Source organism: Solanum stenotomum, chromosome 9 (genome assembly GCF_019186545.1).
Source record: "Solanum stenotomum isolate F172 chromosome 9, ASM1918654v1, whole genome shotgun sequence".
Lineage (NCBI taxonomy): Eukaryota > Viridiplantae > Streptophyta > Magnoliopsida > Solanales > Solanaceae > Solanum > Solanum stenotomum.
In genome coordinates this window covers 41,401,900-41,424,466 of record NC_064290.1, presented here as the reverse complement: position 1 = coordinate 41,424,466, position 22,567 = coordinate 41,401,900, and the positions used below count along the sequence as shown (strand labels likewise).

At 37.7% G+C, this 22,567-nt stretch overlaps 1 protein-coding gene across 1 annotated transcript; it reads right to left on the bottom strand.

The window, feature by feature from the left end:
- Positions 1–459: 459 nt before the first annotated feature.
- Positions 460–9,169, bottom strand: LOC125877791 (protein TRANSPARENT TESTA 9). Its single transcript, XM_049559058.1, has 12 exons — positions 8,798–9,169; positions 5,620–5,671; positions 5,420–5,496; positions 5,168–5,301; positions 4,980–5,076; positions 4,811–4,868; positions 3,982–4,090; positions 3,766–3,886; positions 3,489–3,681; positions 1,685–2,022; positions 716–804; positions 460–641 (listed from the first exon to the last, which is right to left on the bottom strand). Exons 1-12 carry the CDS (start codon positions 8,848–8,850, stop codon positions 538–540), a joined length of 1,425 nt encoding a protein of 474 aa, XP_049415015.1. The 5' UTR covers positions 8,851–9,169; the 3' UTR covers positions 460–537.
- Between the last annotated feature and the right edge of the window lie 13,398 nt (positions 9,170–22,567).

Genomic DNA, 22,567 nt, shown 5'->3' with positions numbered 1-22,567 from the left:
TACCTATTTGTTGAGAATTGTTTTACCCATGTCGACACTTTTACTTTATGTCCTATACTTTTCTAGGAGTCGTTCAGCTTTTCATAGATTAATAAGTTGTAGAAAATTTAAAGAACTTCTAGTACTTGTTAATGCTATTTTTATTAATATTTTGTTATTTTATTAGAATATTGAACTGAGAAGAGTTCAATTGAAGAAACATGGTTGGGGGGAATTCATATGGCCTACCCCTACTTGCTTGAGGGTGAGGCATAGATGTTGTAGTAGTATCACTTGTAGCTACATTGTAATATTCAATTAACAAAAAGGTAAATCAGTTTTATGAATGATTTTGTTAGTCAAGTGATAGTATATTCACATATAGGCAATAATCATTATCTAACATCATAATTCATAAGGTCATAGATCTTAAGCTAACCTATTGTTGGATAGGCTTTTCATATTTGCACATTTCACATTCCAAAAGTTAAAGCATGGGACCTACTTTAATAGAAACTAGTGAAACAAATCTCCAACTTAATTTCAGAAAAATCACTTTCATATAATGATTACTTTACGGCAGCAACATACCAACAAGAGTTTCTTCTGTTGTTTTCTTTGTGGAAGAATTCCAAGAGCGTCAAGCATTGATTCTTCCAGCTCTGCAGGCATAAAGGTTCTTATAAGAGTGGGGAAAAGCATCTGAAGGAAAAAAACCACAAACCACTTATATAACCTTTAGTCTGCAATAGTGTAGCCAGCATGCTTAAAGAACCCGAAACTTGAATGTCGTCACCAGTAGTAATATAAGAAAGTAAGGCCTCCCTACAGAACAGAAAATTGCAGGAAAAAAAGCAATGAGTTTAAGTGATTGGGCTGCTCGCTCCAAATGTACTGGTTTACAGTACGTACTACTTATAGGTGTAAGACACAATGAAGTAATTAAAGCGTTCAAGAAGTTCTAAATACTATTTACTGCTAGACCATCTAAATAAGAGTAAAAGTAAGGAGAAACAAGAAAGTAAAAGAATGACAAAAGAAAGACAACTATTTTTCATTCAACTCATGCTGAGCTGGTGCTAGACTTCTAGTGAAAATCATTCAAAATAATAACTACAACTCCATAAGTGTTGTGTAGAGTAGAGAGAAAAATGGAGAAATATACAGAACAAAATGATCAGAAATCCTACAGACAAACATGATAATAAGAAGATATGAGATATGATAATGGTTACTTATCAAGAAAAAGCTGAAAGGTTAACCTTTAGAAAAAAGTGAAGTGGAAAACTAAGATTCGATGACTGAGTAAAGTCAACAGTCTCAGAAGTTCTTAGAATTTGACAATCAGACAGGTTTCAACTATTTATTAGGCAAAACTCAACAAAGTTATGTTTTAACCATGATAGGAGGTTCCAAAATCTTGCCAAAAGTCATGACTTAAAAATTCAAGTGTTCTCTAGGGAAGTTGATAGAGATTCTTCTAAAAGCAGAGTGCTTAAGTTTATTATTCAGTAAACATTACATCCCTGCAGTTATCAGTTACTGTTCATCCAAGACAACAATTATTGATTGTGATATGTTTTAATGATAATTTCACCTAGTGCAGTGTTAGCAAACTTCAATTTGCAGTATGCATCTAACAAATTAATAGCTCACCTCCTTTACAAAGAACAAATAATTAAGAATAAGATGGAATGTGAATTACCTTAACGCAGAATATGTGCTCCCATGATCTGGTTGAGAACTGTCGTCTTCTGGGTGACTATTTAAGGGGCTGGATATGTTCGGAATTAAAACCCGTAAACTTTGACCATCAGAATCTGATCTGAAGCCACTATTTTCTGAATCTTGATTTTCATGTGACATATCATGGTTAACCATGAAACCATTCAGTTTAGCTTCAGAGAGTTCAGACATTGGGACGAATGTTTCTATATCACAAAGAAGAACAGCAGCAACAATATTTGCCAAATCTTTTATCTTAACAATGCGCAAGATGCAACAAAGTAAATACAAGGAAGTTGCGGTTCCAATTCCTGTATCCTACATTAAAGAAACATGAAAGTTAAAAATTAGACCTACATGAGCCACAAAAGACTATCGAGAGATAAATTCCAGCAACCAGCATACAGTGAAAACAACAAATGCCAAGGGAGGAAACCAAATCCCAAGGGAAACTCATTGAAAACCCATGCACGTTACCAAGTTCACTCAGCATACTAGCTTCTTATACCATTATCTTGTGTCACTACAAGCCCCTTGAGCTTGCTACAGCCACTTCTACTTACTTCCTTCTAAAGAACTACAGAAGCTTTACATTTTAACCCCAATCCCAAACTTGTATTACATCTTAAAGTCACTTTTAATGGTCGGAGCAAAATCTATCTTCTTATTTATTTCTTTGATAATTAACAATTTTGATTACAAAGTGAAAAACTTAACTGCGATCATCAGTTTCAACTTAAGCAATTCAAAGGAGGGATAAGATAAAAGGATAAAATGGAGTTAACCACAGAAAAATGATATAAATTGCTTTATTGCAATTTCCCCTCATTTTCTTTTTTTCTATTTACCTAAACTGTAACAATAAACAGAAATAAGACTTGCTTCTGACCCTTAAGCTACTACTTTGTGTTTTAGATAATGGTGGTATCCACACTAGCTTGTGCGCACCTCAACTATTCAACTGGGTACTTGCTACCTCCCACTAGCACATGCAGAAGGTACTTGTTTGCCAAAAACTGATAAATGAAAAAACCTATTTGATTTGCTCTAAATGTTGGGACATGCTCAATCTTAGAAAATATATAAGTGTGAGAAAATAGCAACTCTTGACATTTTTCTAATGAGAAGCCAATAAACAAAGGACCAAAGAGAAAGTGTCAATTGTTGAAGTGTGTGACCATCTATCTAAAAGCTCACACACTTTAACATGGTTTAGGGGATGAAGAGGTCCTAGGTTTGAGTCTCATTGTCACCCATAATCAAAAAGTTCCACGTGCTTAGCCCATGAAGAGAATCAGGCTTCATGTGAGGGGGCATGTTGAAGACATAGTTAGATGAGATTGTCACACTTCAATATGGTACCATAGCACACTGTTATCTACTTAATTATATCTCAAGGGTCAAGCACGTAGAAACTCTTTTGATAGTGGGTGACGGCAAGACTCGAAGCCAAGACCTCTACCTATATTGATACCATGTTGAAATGTGTGACTATCTCATATAAAAACTCTTCCTTTTTTAATATGGTAAGCCGCATCCATCCATATTGCCTGCCTAGGAGCTCAACGGTGGACCTTTACCTAGGGGTCCTTTACCACATTTCTCACTTGATGACTTGATCCCTATCTTACAATTGGAGGCGAAGTGTATCACTAGGCAAAAAAGTTAACTTAGAGGACTGATCTAGTAAAGGCAAGGACCTTAAGTAAACTTTCCAAATATTAGTGCTTCTATATTTTTCACTACACATGTAAAGAACGAGAGAGAGGGGTTTAGGTCATTACACTATCTTTAACAACTTCCATCCGTAAAGAAGGAAGTACTGATGGAAATATCAGCACCTTCAACATGAGGTCTGTTATTAGCCTCCCAATGTCTGGAATCCCTGCTGAAATAACATCACTAAAGTAATAGAGGTTATCCTCAATCTCATCAACAGATGAAAGGATAGAACCACTGGTATCTGGACCCATACACCTGCATCATAAATCACTTGTCACACAGCAAATAGGTGATGCATAACCAGTTTCAAGGACAACATAAAAATTAGAAACTACTTACTTTGAAGCATTAACCAACTTGTCCAAGTTGATGCATTGCTCCCGGAAAAATTTGACCAAATTTGAGAAATAATCGGCATGAGGATCACGGGCAACAAATTTGTTAACAGCCTCATCGCCAACTGTGAACACGTTGAAGGTCATTTAATATACTACCAAAAACACTGCAAATGAGGGAGAATATAGAGAAATTTAGAAGTATAAAAAGAAAGCTCACCATGATAAACATTCAAGGTTAATGCACGTACTGCAGTTCGAATCATGCTTTCTTCATGAAACGCAAAGCGTATTGCCTCAACATAGAGTGGAAATGATACTACTTCTTCCTATTCAAAGATGTAGACCAAATGAAATGCAAAGGATGAGAAACTACAGAAGATAAGAACAATGGGATGGATGTTTTGAAAAATGAAGATACATGAAAATGATTAAATTCAAAGTTCAAAACAGATTGGTAGAATATATCAAAATTCAAACTATTGAACCAAGCTTTTTTTTCTGAACTTGTCTATTGAACCAAGTTAACAATCAACAAAAACAATGCAAGTCAAAATCTTTTCCCTGACAAAAGTGGACAGTGCACCTATTCTATGGTTCAAACTCCAGCTTGCAACAGAGGAAAATCAAAGATGCAAGAGAGACCTCTCCACCACTTCCCTCATCATAGCTCCCCCCATCTATCATATTTGAGTTTCTCCACTCCCAAAGCTCTCAACGATTAACTAAGGACCTCTAGTTAGGTCATTTATTAATTTAGTTTTTCTAAGGTCCGTAATAAGAAAGCAAACCAGCAAATTGCAGCACAGAACTCTCTTGGATCAACAAGTAGGGCTGTGAACAAGCTGAGCTATGTCGACAAATATTATATTGGTATGCCTAGAATTTAAACAAACAGCAGCACAGAATTCTCTTGGGTCAACAAGTAAGGCTATGAACTAGCTGAGCTAAGTCAATGGACATAACATTGGCATGCCTAGAATTCAAACAAACAGAATAGTAACCTTAAAATTTATTAAGAAGTTAATAACTTTACAAATTGAACTTACATTATCAGTCTTCACAAGAAGGGAAATGGTGTTTTTGTTCAACTTTCCACTTATTGCTCTTTGAATATGCATGCATCCAGAAAACCAGTATCAGCAAGAAGCACTTGACTAAAACTGTATTTCAAAGTAAGGAAATGCCTCTAAAGCGGCTGAGTTTTAGGAAACACACCTAAGAAAGGATATGTAATAAGACAAAAGCTCTTCATTACGAAAGTCAAAAGAATATGTTATAAGGTGATTAATGTGCTCATTACTAAACATGTAATCTGCAAAATTTGGGGAGAAGTGTCAGACTAACAAAATGCCGAAAGGCAAGAATATTTGATTCAGTAAAACACATTCCAACAGCTCACTTACAAATAGAATGCTCATTTTTTAAGTTTTGGATCACAATACTCATCGTCTGCAGCAACTGAAGCGAGACAATAACAGTTCTACTAATTCTTAATATACGTACAAACTCCCCCATCACCTGCTTCTCCATGAAAAACCTGCAGAAATGCCGACACACTTGTAAGGAAAAACATTACAAGAAGAAAGCTTGTTAGGTCTGCCTCGGGCTAAAATAACAGTATACACTAAAAGGGGAAGTCCTTAGCAGAGACATACTCAAAATAGGCCACATCATGTTGATCACCATATGTTATCAACTCCGCAATTGATCTTAGTGCCTCAATCACAAAATCCTTTATGTCACAAGAAAAGATTTAAATATATGAAGAATAATCATACCTGATGGCAGGACAGCATTAAATAAATAGTTACAGAAAGCAAAGAAAAGGAGGAAATTGTAAAGGCAATGTAATTACCTTGTTGACCTCATTAACAACTTGAACTTTCATCAGCTGATCAGTCAAAAATCTGCACAATAGGCAGGAATGCAGTTGAAACTTCACAATGATCAAGAACTGTTATAGTAACCTGGACAATCATCTGAGCATCATGTACTTAAATTTTACGGACTACTTTTCTTTCTTTTTCTATAATTAAATTGGGGTCCGTAGACCGATTTTATTAATAACACAGAGTCTGAAAAATCAAAAATGGACCAACGTCCCAAAACAAAATAGCAATAATGAAATAAAATGTCCACATCCAAAAGAACAAACCCAGCCCCAAAAAACAAAAAAGTACTGTCGAAAGGATTGTAGGTATATCTTAGAAGATTATCCGATAGTCTTCTCCTTAGCTTCCGCCGGCACCTGAGAGTGTTGCCTGAGGCATGTCGCTGGAACCACCGACTTAAGCTCCTTCTCCGTTGGATGTTCTTATGCTTGTGCTTCCACTAGTCGATGGTGAACTCTGTTAGACCATTACTCTGCTTCACATTTCCAAGGTTCAGAGTTTGTGCTTCCCCTCTCCTTACTAGATCTCTTTATTCCTCCTGTTTCTGAAGTTATTTTGTTCCTCTTATTTCCTAATCCAGGTGATCGGGGTATCTCTTCCCTAAGGAATCGAAGAAGAAGAAGAAGGAGGTTGTTGTCTGGGTTCAGCTGGCTTATCCTTGGTGATCCTCCCTCCCCTTCTATATTTTGTGGATTTTCGAGCTGGTTGACTGATACATTAGTATTGACCAGGTCCAGGAGAAGTCGGTGCATGCTCTCACCTGCTTTTGTAGGGTTTACGGTTGAACTCCAATCTTCCAGGTCTGATGTGACCCTACAAGCTTTCACTTTTGGTGAAGTGTATTTTTGATAGCTAGAGTAGATTAACCTAAATAGCTTCTCTACCTCCACGAGGTAATGGTAAGGTCTGTGTACACTCTACCCTCCTCAAACCCCACTTGTGGGATTTCACTAGGTATGTTGTTATTGTAGAGTAGAGTAGCCTAAACAGTTTATACACAGTTGTAATGTCTCCTTCCAGGCATACTCTCTTGTTAATATGTTTGTTGTGTACTTTATGCTCTCCTTTGTTCGATGAACTGTAAATATGACTGTTGTGAACACTGATGATGCTCGTGTCTTTAAAAATCTCTGGTTGTCTAGTCATTGCTGGTTGATTTTGCGTGTTTTCACCCTTAATGCTGGTATCTAAGCTTTGTCTATGTTCAAGATCTTCTTTCCAATCGGTGGAAGATCCTGAAATGAATGATATTCATGTAATTCTTGTTGTCCAATAGTTGCATTAGCAAGTGAGTTTGCAAGATGATTCCCTCCTCTGAATGTGTGGATGGCCTAAGTGTGTAGATTGTGCATTATCTCCTTCATCTCTTCCACTTCCGCAGCTATTTTCCAGGGTACCTTCCGAACCTCCTGTATTATGTTCATTAGCCTTAGTGAGTATGTTTCTTACAGAACATCCATCATTCTATGTCTCCAGCAGTACCTTAGGGCCTCCAGGATTGCCACAGTCTCAGCTTCAATGTTTGTAGTGATCCCAGTTCCTTTTGCTTGAGCATATACCAGATCACCATTCTTGTTCCTCAGACAGAACCCATATGAGCTTGGACCCAGGATTGCCCTAACTTGCCCCATCAGTATTGCACTTGACTCTGTCACCTTCTGGAAATCTCGATTTTACACTACAATAGTATAACTTAGGCTTGTAGTCTTTCACCACAGCAATTACAGTTGGCCACTCAACAGGAAAGCTTTTTATCCATGGATACATCATCCCGACCAACTGCTTGACAGTTGTTTGCACCTGAAAGACCATCTTTGCGAATGTGATGTTCCCCCCACTCTCCTTGAGCTCCTTCTTTTCCATAGTTCCCACATGATGATTGTTGGTATAGCTCTGTATACAGCTCGCAATTAGGGGGTGCAAGAATAGCCTGCAATACGGACTACTTTCCACTGCAACTTAAGCAGCACAGTTTTCCATATGAATTATCATGTTTTATTGCTTGAACTTCACTATATTAGAGCAAGCTCACATTGGCAGTCCCAAACTCGGATAGAGGAGAAACGTTTGTGCCATTGCGGTAGACTGATATAAGACAATTCATGATGATTTCTCACAATAAAGATATTGTCAGGCCTGCTCGGGTAAGCAAACATTACAGTGGCACCTGGATATAATGAATAATAGGCCAGGGATTCCATCACATCACTGCCTGGATGTGGAGTATGAGATAAGGCTTTCAAATCATGAATGTGTATAGGTAAAGAAGTTAGTCACGCCATATCGGTGTCTGGATGTGGTGCAAAATGGGAACAGGTCCCCACGTCATGGACGAATGTGAGTAGAGAAGCTAGTCATTTTAACTTTATCAAAAAAAAGAAGATAGTCTCACCACTTCAGCGCCCGGATGTGGTGCAAAATAGGAAAGAGTTCCCTCATCATAGACGGGCAAGGGGAAAGAAACTAAGCCAAGAGAGTAGGATTTTGGAAGGTAGTGGGAATATAGGCTTTTTGACAAGATAGTCGGTTGGATTGTGGACAATTCATTATCCTCTTCCGAATTAAAGAAATGTATCTATATATGATTCAAGTTTTTGGTCAAAAACGGGGGCAATTGTAGACATCAAAAGCAAAGAACCTCGATTATATTGCTCATCTATATTAAAATGAATGAGCTCCCAATAAAGCCTTCACCTGGTAGTATCAAGTCAAAGGGAAGGTTGTACGACCAAAAGATCTACAAGTTCAACTTACAAGTAAGTATTTGTGTCCAGCGCCTCTTCGTACTAGGGGTACATAAAGACCAGTTGGATAATGAGGTGTTCGGGCCAGCTTTCAAGTATTTCCCACTGTATAAATAGTTTAAATAAATATATTCTTATGACATGAAGAAAAGAAGGTAAATTGACTTTAGCTCCACAGTCTAAAACCACTTTGACTTTTGTTCATAAAAATTATCCATTATTACCTTCTTCTATACTAAACAACTATACACTAATAAAATCAATGCTTTTTAATTCTCTCCATTTGATCCAAGTAAAATGATTCTAGAACCTTCCAGAGGATCTATATCCACTAGTATTCCAACCTGAATCAACTATTTTTAGTTTTCTACATTTATTCAAAAGTACAGCAAGTTACCTGAATTCATCCAAGGAGAATCGCTCTCTGGATCTCCAAAAGGAGAACCACATGGCGTTTCTAGCAATAATAGCAACGAATTGTTCTCAGGATTTCACCACACAGCTCATTCTCTTCCAAAACCGTGACTTCAATTCAAGAAGTCACAGTGCCTTTGATCATCGATTAACCCCTACAATTCAAATTCTTCTTCACAGTAACACAGAGGTATAGAGATGGAGATCGCAATTGAGGATTAGGGTTTGAGTTTGAGGAAATTTAGACACCCAACAGTGCGTGTTTGTGCGTGCGAGATCGAAGAAGATTGCCCTCCGGTGAGAGGAAATTCTCAAAATGGAGCTTTCTCTTTCTCGCCTGAATCCAGATGTAGATTTTTTTTTATTTAATATTTCCCCATTTATTCTTTGGGACTATTTTTTGGTAAAATAATACTGCTAGAGTTTTTGGCTAAATTTATAACTCAAATCTAATGTATATTATTATTATATATATATTTATATATAAATATTAACATTAACTCCTGACTTAAATGTTAAATTACTATAATATCACTAACTTAGGTTGTGACTTTTCGATGAGTTGTGATTTTTTTCAAAGGATTGTGATTTTTCAATGAGTTGCGACTTTTTAAATGAGTTGTGACTTTTTCAATAAGTTGTGACATTTCCAAAAGGTTGTGACTTCTCGGAAAAGTCATGACTTTTCAGATAAGATACAAAAAATATTTATACTACCCTTTATTGACTATAAATAGTGGGGCTTCCTCTCATTTTTCAACCACAATTTTTTTAATCTTCTACTCTTCTTCTTCTTGCATTTTAAAAAATTTCGTGTGATTTATTGTCGTTGAGTGACTTCGAAGTTTAGTGGAATATGAGGTACCACTATTCTCATGAATTAAATCGTTCTATCCTAAGAGGGTATATTCCATAACCTCGAGTACTTGAGGAAAATACTTTTGATGATATAATAATTATTTTTTTGCTTATGTAATGTTCCAATATATGAAGTTAATATGGTTTAGTCTAAATTCATTTGTTTTTGTTAACAATTTCTCTTTGATGTAATATATGCTTATGAATATCTTTTTCCAAAATTATTAAACTTTTCAAGAGTTAGAGAATTGTCACGATTTGTTATTTTGATACTCAAGACAAAAGAATGATTTTATTATCAATGTTACTTATGTGATTTAGATTGTCAAGAAGTTTACTTCAAAATACTTATTACTATATAAACATTGCCCTTTTGTTTTACTTATTTACTATTTCTTAATATTTCAGTATTTTAGATGAAGAAAAGTTCATATGACTTGTAATAATTGTAACATCCCGCCTTAGAAAGAACTAGAAATAGAAAGAACCAATTTGGAAAGAGCCAACTTGAGAATTTTGTTAAGTTGTGAATTTTGGGTCAACTTCAAACGACCATAACTTTCAATACATGATGAGTTAGGTAGCCCATAACATATCAAATGAAAGGTCTTGGAATCCTCTTTCCAACGCCACCGAGTTTGCTAAGTTTTGAGTTCGTACGAGGGAGATATAACTGTTTGAAATTTGTTTGTCCAGTTAAGGAATGTTACTTGAAAATATGAGAGGTATTTTGGTCTTTTCCTTACCCCTTCAGCTTAAAACGAATTTAGTAATTTTGGGGTCAAAATTAATTTGGATCAGTTTTACAAATCCCATATACGCTTAGGGTTTTGAGAGGAGTTCAAGAAGAGGAGAAAAGAGGAAAAAGTTCAAGGCATTCGTCAAAGATTCGGCAGATTTGTCAAGGGATTTCACCAAATTAAGGTATGTACGTTTTCATAGTGTTGGGTTCGTTCACCCACACACCAATCATGATTTACATGTTCGAATCCATCCATAAAGATTGATGAATTTAAGTTCTTGGTGAGTGTTCTTGAAGTGTTGTTCTTAGTTATTGAATTTAATTGGGAATTTAGTGTTGTTTTGAGTTCATGAAGTTAACTAATAGTTCTCTGTGTGGGTTTCGTTGGGACTGTTATGAGTAATGAAAATTCGTGAATTTTGACCTTAGAATTGCGGTGGGTATGAGTTGAATCAAGAGTGAGAGAAGAGGAGAGGAAAAGACCGGGCAAATAATTGCGCTCAGGCCCGCATCACGGAGGAGCCTAGAATTTCAGTCCCCAGATATTCACCCCATCTCTGCGTCGCGGAGAGGATACGGAGTCCTCTGCCTCAAAAATATTTTCGCGACCAAAAATTTAATTTCATCTTCGCGTTGTGTCGATGTTCTTTAATTTGGGTTTTCACTCGTTCTTGTGATCAACTATCTTAACCCTTCTAAATCATTAAGAGGTCCTACATTCCAAAGCATAACTCTTGAATTCATAATTCCAATTCAAGGTAGAGTTAAGAGTCACGTCTTGAGAGTTCATTAGAGTCATTTTGAGAAGTCTTTACAATCTTTTAAAACTTGTTTTAAGACTTGAGAATTTGAGTTTGAGGAAGAGTAGAATTGAGTTCATTTTCTTTAAAATGATACATGGGAATTAAGTATTCCCAAGACTAAATGTTTTTACATTTAAGATGAGAGGAAACACTGATTCCAAAAGAGTTCTTGAGCAGTTTTGAGCAGTATCTCTTTTAAGAGAATTTTTTTGAGTAATTATCTCAAACTAGAGAAAGAGTGATGAGCTAAGTTATATTTTGGGAGTAGTATTAAGCACTGATATGGGGGAGAGTTCTAACACTCACAACTCCCATAAACCATGTAGCCAACGTGGGTAGTAAGGGTCATACTTTTTAGATGATTCATTATTTCTTTCTAACATAGACTAGTGGATTCACTTAGTTAGTAGGTCTTATACCCTGACAAAGTATAGGACAGTTCTGGCAGCGTGGGCTAGACGTCATATCGTCACACAACTCATAGTGATGGTTGTTGGTTAGAGAATCTCCCACATAGTTATTATGTATTCTTATATACAATAGAGTTATTTTGTATTCTTGCATACAAACGGAGTTATATTGTATTTTCTAATATATTGAGTTGTTGTCTACTATTTTAAAAGCTTTTCTTATAATATATCTTTACTACTACTTTATATTGAAATGAGTTGAGTAACTTTGAGTATCCCTAATGTAACACCCCAGAAATTCTATGACTAAAGTTAGAGCCTCATCTTATGAATAATGACTTAAAAATAGTCAAAATGATGTTTATAAACCTAAACTAATGTAATTGACTTGGTTTGGAAGAGTAAAAGTCTAAACGTCAAGAAACGACCACGACGTCCGGAAACTAGAGAAGAATGTGTTCTAGTGTGTCCTTAAGTTTTGGGCAGGTTTGGGAGTGTCGTATGATGGTATAATCTTGTAAAAAGGTTTAAATTAGGTAAGTTATGTTCATAGGGTCAAAACGTCCGGGTACGAAGGGGGTCCTTGAGGAGGACCCAAACATGGACCCAAAGTTGTCAAAACTGCAGCAAACGACGAGACCAAGACTCACGGCCCGTAGACTGGTTGACGGACCGCAAGTCATGGACATGAGACCATACTTAGTCGTGGGAGACTTGGCCCCCCCAAAAGGGAGTCTCAGTACCAAACGACGGATTACCAGCACGGTCCACACCTACGGTCCGTAGATAGAGGGTCGTAAGTCCTGGCAGTTTTTAAGTTTTTAGTTTTAGTTTAGGGGCCTTAGTTTTAGTTAGTTATTTAATTAAGGGTTAAGAATGGTGGTTAGTTAAGTAATTACCATTCTAAGCCTAACTATAAAACTCTAACCCTAAGACTTTAACTCACACAACTAAACTCACAAGTCAAACTCATTCTTTCTCAAAACTCTCTTAACTAAGAACCCTATTGAAGAAGAAGACCAAGGTTCATCTAGGGCAGAAAGGTTTCGATTTTTCCCCATCAGTTCTCAAGGAATTAACTAAGGTATGGTTGCTTATCACTCTTGGGATTCCTTTCCCAAGAGGCCCCTTCAAGATGAATTTCAAAATCTCCAATTTCTAGGATTTCAACCCAAAAATGTGGGTCTTCTTTCTAAAGAGAAATTGATGTAATAAACTGACTTTGATTGATGTTATATGAACAATTATGAATGAATTTATGTTGTATTTGTGGTTTCTTGAAGAATTCCTCATGAGACCCATGTTTCTCCTTCTTTTCCTAATTCTAACCCTAGTTTGTGTTGGATATTGATTGAAGGCTATGACTTGAAGGTGATGTTATATAATTCATGTTTGTATGATGATTCTACCCTAGGTTATGTATAATTTCTATGAAATTAGGGTTGAGTCTTTGAATGAAGCCTTGAAGGCTATGAAGGAAATATGTCAATTGATTATATTGATGTTAAATTTTTTATTACTTCATGAATTACCTTGTATTATGTATTGGTTATGAACTGATTGGTGATTGAAGTATGAATGTCCTAGGAAGGGCAAGAAGGTATAAAGGTTGGTTCTTCTTTGAACTCAAGTATGAAAGGTGAATTACTTAGATTATAATGATGTTATACCTAATGTGTTGTTGTGGTGTTGATGACCTAGTTTCCTCATCCTTAACCCTCTACACTTGAATTAGCTATGAAATATGTATGTATGTTATGGTATGATTGCTATATGATTGAAAGGTAGTTCTCATGATTATAGTGTAATGTGAAGTGAAAGGGTTACTCACTTACTAAGTGTTTCTAAAGTGAAAGGATTGTTACTCACTTATGAACACATATGAGCTATTATGGTAAGATGTTTTCATAAAAGTCTAGTAAAGGCTAATGTGAACTTATGTGATGACTAAAGATGATTACAAAAGGGAATTAGATGCTTAGCACCGAAAGGGCATGTAAATGAGATGAGGGTCTCACGTTTAGTAAGTTCAGCTCCCCACATGGGTTTCCTCACGTTTAGCAAGTCAGGATTACCCACGGTATGTGTTGTCTCATGAGATGGAAATCTCCACGTTTAGTAAGTTAGGATTTCTAGGAGCAATCTCCTTAATCCTTAACTATGTGCCCACATAGGACTTTAGCTTAGTGGATCCACTTAGATAGCTATGTATGAAAGGTTACACCTTAGGAAAGTGTTAACCCTTTCTTTTCGGTGTGGGAGTAGAACACCGGATTCCATGTAGCTCTCATGGTCTATGTCGATTATGGAAATATCTCCCTAATGTAAAACTAAATGAAGGTATGAAATGTGTGAACTCTTACTAAGGCTTTCTTAAGGGTTTCTTCATTGTGTAAGGGAGGTTATAGGACTTCTCTTGCACATTGCACTTGTGGGATCCTAAGAGATGGTTGTAGTAGTGTTCACTTATGATTATGATGGTTATGACTTATGTATGTTGAAGCTATGTTATGTATGATCATTATGAATATGGTAAGTTATGATGAAGTATGATCTTATGTATGAATGCATGAAGTAGGTTGCTTAATGTGATACTTGGCTTTGAATAGGGTTATGGGATTCTATTTCTTGCATTGCACTAGTATTACTTAGGTTCTCTACGTGTTGGGATGATATTATGTTGGTTTGTACTATGATGCTTACTTTGTGTGCATATTGGATTTACTTGGTAAAAAGCATGTTTTGACTAAAATGACCCCTTTATGCAGGTTTCAATGGTTTTTATACATAGTAGCCATACTTAGTACGTGTGTTGTACTAACCCATTTTGTCTCCTTTTTCCCCAAACATTTAGGTTCGGGTCGTTGAGGATTCAAGCTTACTTCTCAAGACACTTGGAGTTACTTCCCCAAGTTGGTGAGTCCTCAAGTCCGAGGACAAGACCCTATGATCTAGCTTCTATGTTTAGTTCTTTGCTTATGTTGAAAGACAATGTTGTACTTTCCTATTTCTAGACTTCTTATTGATGTAAGGGCTAAGTCCCATTTTCGATACTTCTATGTCTAGATGGTACATTGTGACGAAGTTAGATTCTATTTTCATATATGAAGTGAAATTGAACTTCCAAAGTAAAAGTTTTAAATTTTTCGTGTTTTATTCTATGATGCATGCTATGATGAATGTTAAGGGCTTGTATATGACCTCTTAGAGGTCGAATACGCTGGTAACGACTAGGGGGTGCTCTCGGGTTGTTACAAACTTGGTATCAGAGCATAAGGTTGAGAATAATGTAGGATCCATGTCACAAGATACCACGTCGAGTAGAGTCTTGTTCATGGGTGTGAAGCGCGCCACACTTATGAATGGGAGGCTACGAGATGCTTAGGAACTTTCGCTCTTTTGTTACTCCATAGTCGTGCCTAAGAGTCTTAACTCTATCTAGTCCTTCTCTTTTATTCACTTTCTTGTGCTTATAGATAATGAATACAAGAAGGATCAATGCAAGGAGTGCCAGTGAGGAGAATGTGAATGAGGCGGTTCCCTCTCAAGCTCCTCAAAACCCTTAAGTTCCTATTGAAGAAGGGGCTATGTCTAATGTTGAGATAAGGTCAACTATTCATAATTTGACTCAACTGTTGGCCACTCAAGTTTCTAGGGATGCTAGGGTACAAGTGAACCCCAATGCTAGCACTACCGCTTCTAGGATAAGGGATTTCACAAGGATGAATCCCCCTACTTTCTTTGGCTCCAAGATGGAAGAAGATCCACAAGGATTCATTGATGAAGTGTTTAAGGTTCTAGAGGCTATAGATGTGTCTTCTCAAGAAAAGGCGGAGTTAGCCGCCTATCAACTCAAAGATGTGGCACAAGTGTAGTATGAACAATGGAAGGAGGGGAGACCTATTAGAGAGGGTCCGATAAGTTGGGCTACATTCAAGATGGCTTTTCTTGATAGGTTTTTCCCCTTGGAACTAAGGGAGAGGAAAATGCAAGAATTCATCAACCTTCGTCAAAGGGGTATGAGTGTGAAGGAGTATGGCCTCAAGTTCACTCAATTGTCCAAGCATGCTCCTACTTTGGTGTCGAACTCTAGAGCTACAATGAACAAATTTGTTATGGGAGTATCCGATCTCGTAGTAAATGAATATAGGTCGGCTATGCTAATCCCAAGCATGGACATTTCTCGTCTTATGGTTCATGCCATATAAATTGAGGAGCAAAAACTTAAGAAAGTTGGTAGAGAATTGAAGAGGTCAAGGGCCGATGATGGAAATTCTTCTAAGGTTAAGTTTGAAATCCAAGATAAACCAAAGTTCAAAAAGAGGTTTTCCAACCAAGGTCCTCCTAACACTCCAAGGGTCAACAAAGGTAAAGTGTCTAACCCTAACCCTCAAGAAACAAAAGGTGGTGGTCCTTATGCTGAGAAGCCTATTTGTACAAAGCGTGGCCGAAAACATGAAGGCAAGTGCCTAGTTGGCACGGGAAATTGCTATGGTTGTGGTAAGAGCGGCCACATGAGGAGGGATTGCCCTATGCTAAAGGCTCAAGGAAGGGAAAATGCTCAAGCACAAGCAAGTGACCCAAATCCTGATGCTCCTAAGAAGAATCACTTCTATGCTCTCCAATCCCGAGGTTATCAAGAGAGTTCTCCGGATGTTGTGACCGGTATGCTACAAGTATTTACAATTAATGTTTATGCATTGTTTGATCCCGGTGCCACTTTGTCTTTTGTAACCCCTTTGGTGGCTATGAAGTTTGATATGCTTCCCGATGTCTTAAATGAACCCTTTTCGGTTTTCACCCTGGTGGGTGATTCCATAATTGCTAAAAGAGTGTATAGGGGTTGTCCCATATCATTGCCCAATAGAGTCACTTTGTTGATTTGGTGGAACTTGAGATGTTGGACTTTGATGTTATATTGGGGATGGATTGGCTTCATGCTTGTTTTGCGTCCATAGATTGTAGAACCCGAATTGTGAAGTTTCAATTTCCTAATGAACCCATTTTAGAATGGAAGGGAGGAAATTCCGACCCTAGGGGAAGCATCATTTCATGTCTAAAAGCTTATAAGTTGATTTCTAAGGGTTGTCTTTATCACATTGTGAGGGTCATAGATCTTGAGTTCGAGATTCCTCCTTTGGAGTCGGTCCCCGTAGTGAAGGATTTTCCGGAAGTCTTTCCCGATGACTTACCCGGGATTCCTCCCGAACGGGAAATAGATTTCGGCATAGATTTATTGCCAGATACACAACCCATTTCAATCCCTCCTTACCGGATGACCCCAGCGGAGTTGAAGGAATTAAAAACTCAACTCAGGGATTTGTTGGATAAGGGTTTCATCCAACCTAGTATATCTCCTTGGGGTGCACCGGTGTTATTTGTGAAGAAGAAGGATGGATCTCTTTGTATGTGTATTGATTACTGACAATTAAATAAGATGACCATTAAGAACAAGTATCCACTCCCTAGGATTGATGACTTATTTGATCAACTTCAAGGAGCGAGTTACTTTTCAAAAATTGATTTGAGGTCGGGTTATTACCAACTTAGGGTGAGAGGTGTTGATGTTCCGAAAAACAGCCCTCCAAACAAGATACAGTCATTTTGAGTTCTTAGTGATGTCCTTTGGTGTTACAAATGCCCCGACGGCTTTCATGGACCTTATGAACCGTGTGTTTAGAAATTTTCTAGACTCATTTGTTATTGTCTTTATCGATGACATCTTGATATACTCCAAAAGTGAGGATGATCACATGAATCATTTGAGGATAGTACTGCAAGTCCTCAAAGATCACCAACTCTATGCTAAGTTTAGCAAGTGCGAGTTTTGGCTAAGATCGGTTGCTTTCCTTGGTCACATTGTTTCTAGTAAGGGTATAGAAGTTGATCCAAAGAAAACCGATGCGGTCAAAAGTTGGCCTAGACCTTTGAGTCCTTCCGACATCCGAAGCTTTTTGGGTTTGGCCGGTTACTACCAGAGGTTTGTTGAGGGATTTTCATCTATTGCATCTCTATTAACGGCCTTAACTCAAAAGAAGTCCAAGTTCGAATGGTCGGAATCTTGTGAAAGGAGCTTCCAATTGTTAAAAGATAAGCTCACCTCCGCTCCAGTTCTGACCCTACCGGAGGGCACCGAAGGGTTTGTAGTATATTGTGACGCTTCCCGAGTGGGTTTGGGTTGTGTCCTCATGCAGCATGGTAAGGTTATAGCTTATGCCTCGAGACAACTCAAGGTGCGTGAGAAGAATTATCCAACTCATGACCTTGAGCTAGCGGCCGTAGTCTTTGCCTTAAAGATTTGGAGACACTATCTTTATGGGTACATGTGGATGTGTTTACCGACCACAAGAGCCTTCAATATGTTTTTACCCAAAAAGAATTGAATCTCTGACAAAGGAGGTGGTTGGAACTCTTGAAAGATTACGATATGAGTGTCCTTTACCACCTCAGGAAAACAAATGTAGTTGTGGATGCTTTGAGTGGTGTATCTATAGGTAGTGTGTCTCATGTGGAAAAAGGGAAAATGGAGTTAGCCCGTGATGTACATAGGCTAGCCCGATTGGGTGTCCGACTTGAAGATTCCCCAAAAGGAGGTGTGATGGTCCGTCATAATTTCAAGTCATCGGTAGTTGTTGACGTGAAGTCTAAGCAACATCTTGACCCTATTTTGATGGAACTAAAAGAGTCGGTTCTCAACAAAGCAATAGAAACTTTCTCTCAAGGAGATTGGGTGCTTAGGCACCAAAGGAGGTTATGTGTGCCGGATGTGGATGGCCTAAGAGAGACAATCTTAGAGGAGGCCTATGGGTCCCGATACTCCATCCATCCAGGAGCCACCAAGATGTATCGCGACTTACGTGAGATTTATTGGTGGAACAGGATGAAAACATACATAGCAAAATTTGTGGCTAGGTGCTCAAATTGCCAACAAGTCAAAGTCATGCACCAAGGACCGGGAAGTCTAACTCAAGATATCGATATCCCCACTTGGAAGTGGGAAGAGGTCAATATGGACTTTGTGGTAGGTTTGCCTCGAACTCGTAGGCAACATGACTCCATTTGGGTCATTGTGGATAGATTTACTAAATCAGCCCATTTTCTTCCCGTCAAGGTTTCTTATTCGGCAGAAGACTATGCTAAGTTGTACATTAAAGAGATTTTGAAGTTGCATGGGTCCCATTATCAATTATTCGGACAGAGGTGCCCAATTTACTTCCCATTTTTGGAGGTCTTTCCAAGTGGGCTCGGTACTCAAGTGAAGCTTAGTACCGCATTTCACCCTCAAATGGATGGTCAAGAGGAACGCACCATCCAAACCCTAGAGGACATGTTGAGAGCGTGTGTCATTGACTTTAAAGGTAATTGGGATGACCACCTACCTTTGATAGAATTTTCCTACAACAATAGCTACCACTCAAGTATTGCTATGACACCCTTTGAAGCACTTTGTGGTAGAAGGTGTCGATCTCCGGTTGGGTGGTTTGAAGTGGGTGAATTTGCTCTTCTTGGTCCCGAGGTAGTCTATGAGGCCACAGAGAAAGTTCGATTTATAAGAGATATGTTGAAAATGGCTTATAGTCGGTAAAAGTCTTATGCCAATAATAGAAAGAGAGATCTTGAATTTGAAGTAGGTGATTGGGTCTACTCTAAGATCTCACCCATGAAAGGGGTGATGAGGTTTGATAAGAAGAGGAAACTTAGCCCCCGGTATGTTGGGCCTTATGAGATCTTGAAGCGTGTCGAAAAGGTCGCTTATGAGTTGAAATTTTCCAATGAATTGGCCCCGGTTCACCCCGTGTTCCATATTTCTATGTTAAAGAAGTGTATAGGTGAACCGGTGTCTATCCTCCCTCTTGAAGGTTTAGGTGGGATGAGAACTTTTCTTATGAAGAGGTTCCGGTCGAAATCTTAGATCGTCAAGTTAAGAAGTTGAGGAATAAAGAAGTTGCCTCCGTAAAAGTCCTATGGAGAAACCACCTAGTTTAGGGTGCAACATGGGAGGCCGAGGCCGACATGAAGTCCCGCTACCATCATCTTTTTCCCTCCTACTCCTAGCCATAGTTGAGGTTAGTAGTCTCTCTTAATTTGGTATAAATTGAAAAAAAAATCATGTGTGTGATGATTATGACATGATTTCCTTGTATGTGCATAATTTTTGTGAAAATTCATGCTTAAGTTGTATGTTGAATTTTCATGAATTTTGTTTCTCATGATTGAAATTGCACCCATAGATGCTGTGTAATGTTGTCTTCATGAGAGTTGTAATGAGCATGCTTGATGTTGTCTTGTTAACAAAATGTCTTGTTGATTTCTGAAAATATATGTTGATGCTCATTGAATATGGAGAAGGTAGTTCCTCCTATACTTATGTGAAGTAAAGAGTTCTGAGCATAGTGATGTTGTGGATTAAATTCCAATATGATATGATGATATGATGTTGTTGGTGTGATTGATTGTTGTGCTGCTAGTTTGAGTCATTGTCTCCCTAGAAAGAAGTCCAAGTGACATTCGGGGACGAATGTTCCTAAGGGGGGATATTGTAACACCCTGGAAATTCTATGACTTAATTTAGAGCCTCACCTTATGAATAATGACTTAAAAATAGTCAAAATTATGTTTATAAACCTAAACTAATGTAATTGACTTGGTTTGAAAGAGTAAAAGTCTAAACGTCAAGAAACGACCACGACGTCCGGAAACTAGAGAAGAATAATGTGTTCTAGTGTGTCCTTAGGTTTTGGGCAGGTTTGGGAGTGTCGTATGATGGTATAATATTTTAAAAAGGTTTAAATTAGGTAAGTTATGTTCATAGGGTCAAAACGTCTGGTTACGACCCCCCCAAGGACCCCCCTAGGGGTCCTTGAGGAGGACCTAAACATGGACCCAAAAGCTGTCAAAACTGTAGCAAACGATGAGACCAAGACTCACGGCCCGTAGACTGGTCGACGGACCGTAAGTCATGGCCATAAGCCCATACTTAGTCGTGGGAGACTTGACCCCCCCAAAAGGGAGCCTCAGTACCAAACAACAGATGACCAGCATGGTCCGTAACTCCACCTACGGTCCGTAGGTGGAGGGTCGTAAGTCCTGGCAGTTTTTAAGTTTTTAGTTTAGGGGTCTTAGTTTTAGTTAGTTATTTAATTAAGGGTTAAGAAAGGTGGTTAGTTAACTAATTACCATTCTAAGCCTAACTATAAGACCCTAACCCTAAGACTTTAACTCACACAATTAAACCCACAAGTCAAACTCATTCTTTCTCAAAACTCTCTTAACTAAGAACCCCATTGAAGAAGAAGACCAAGGTTCATCTAGGGCAGCAAGGTTTCGATTTTTCCCCATCAGTTCTCAAGGAATTAACTAAGGTATGGTTGCTTATCACTTTTGGGATTCCTTTCCCTAAGAGGCCCCTTCATGATAAATTTCAAAACCTCTAATTTCTAGGATTTCAATCCAAAAACATGGGTGTTCTTTATAAAGTGAAATTGATGTTATAAACTTACTTTGATTGATGTTATATGAACAATTATGAATGAATTTATGTTGTATTTGTGGTTTCTTGAAGAATTCCTCATGAGACCCATGTTTCTCCTTCTTTTCCTAATTCTAACCCTAGTTTGTGTTGGATATTGATTGAAGGCTATGAATTGAAGGTGATGTTATATAATTCATGTTTGTATGATGATTCTACCCTAGGTTATGTATAATTCCTATGAAATTAGGGTTGAGTCTTTGAATGAAGCCTTGAAGGCTATGAAGGGAATATGTCAATTGATTATATTGATGTTGATGATGTTATTACTTCATGAATTACCTTGTATTATGTATTGGTTATGAACTGATTGGTGATTGAAGTATGAATGTCCTAGGAAGGGCAAGAAGGTATAAAGGTTGGCTTTTCTTAACACTCAAGTATGAAAGGTGAATTACTTAGTTTGTAATGATGCTATACCTAATGTGTTGTTGTGGTGTTGATGACCTAGTTTCCTCATCCTTAACCCTCTACACTTGAACTAGCTATGAAATATGTATGTATGCTATGGTATGATTGCTATATGATTCAAATGTAGTTCTCATGATTATAGTGTAATGTGAAGTGAAAGGGTTACTCACTTACTAAGTGTTTCTAAAGTGAAAGAATTGTTACTCACTTATGAACACGTATGAGCTATTATAGTAAGATTTTTTCATAAAAGTCTAGTAAAGGATAATGTGAACTTATGTGATGACTAAAGATGATTACAAAAGGGAATTAGATGCTTAGCACCGAAAGGGCATATAAATGAGATGGGGGTCTCACGTTTAGTAAGTTTGGCTCCCCACATGGGTTTCCTCACATTTAGCAAGTCAGAATTACCCACGGTATATGTTGTCTAATGAGATGTCAATACCCACATTTAGTTAGTTAGGATTTCTAGGAGCAATCTCCTTGACCCTTAACTATGTGCCCACATAGGACTTTAACTTAGTGGATCCACCTAAATAGCTATGTACGAAAGGTTATACCTTACGCAAGTGTTGACTCTATCTTTTCGGTGTGGGAGTAGAACACCGAATTCCATGTAGCTCTCATGGTCTATGTCGGTTATTGCAATATCTCCCTAATGTAAAACTAAATGAAGGTATGAAAGGTGTGAACTCTTACTAGGACTTTCTTAAGGGTTTTTTCATTGTGTAAGGGAGGGTATGGGACTTCTCTTGCACATTGCACTTGTGGGATCCTAAGAGATGGTTGTAGTAGTGTTCACTTATGATTATGATGATTATGACTTATGTATGTTGAAGCTATGTTATGGATGATCATTATGAATATTGTAAGTTATGATGAAGTATGATCTTATGTATGTATGCATGAAGTAGGTTGCTTAATGTGATACTTGGCTTTGAATAGGGTTATGGGATTCTATTTCTTGCATTGCACTAGTATTACTTGGGTTGTCTAC

Excerpts from the sequence above, each read along its gene's own strand:
- LOC125877791 (XM_049559058.1), bottom strand. The coding sequence starts at position 8,850 with ATGTGGTTCTCCTTTTGGAGATCCAGAGAGCGATTCTCCTTGGATGAA. Across the intron at positions 5,672-8,797 it reads TTCTCCTTGGATGAATTCAG|ATTTTTGACTGATCAGCTGA; the intron begins GTAACTTGCTGT and ends CCTATTGTGCAG. Across the intron at positions 2,023-3,488 it reads TGGAAGTTGTTAAAGATAGT|GATACAGGAATTGGAACCGC; the intron begins GTAATGACCTAA and ends TCTTTAATGTAG.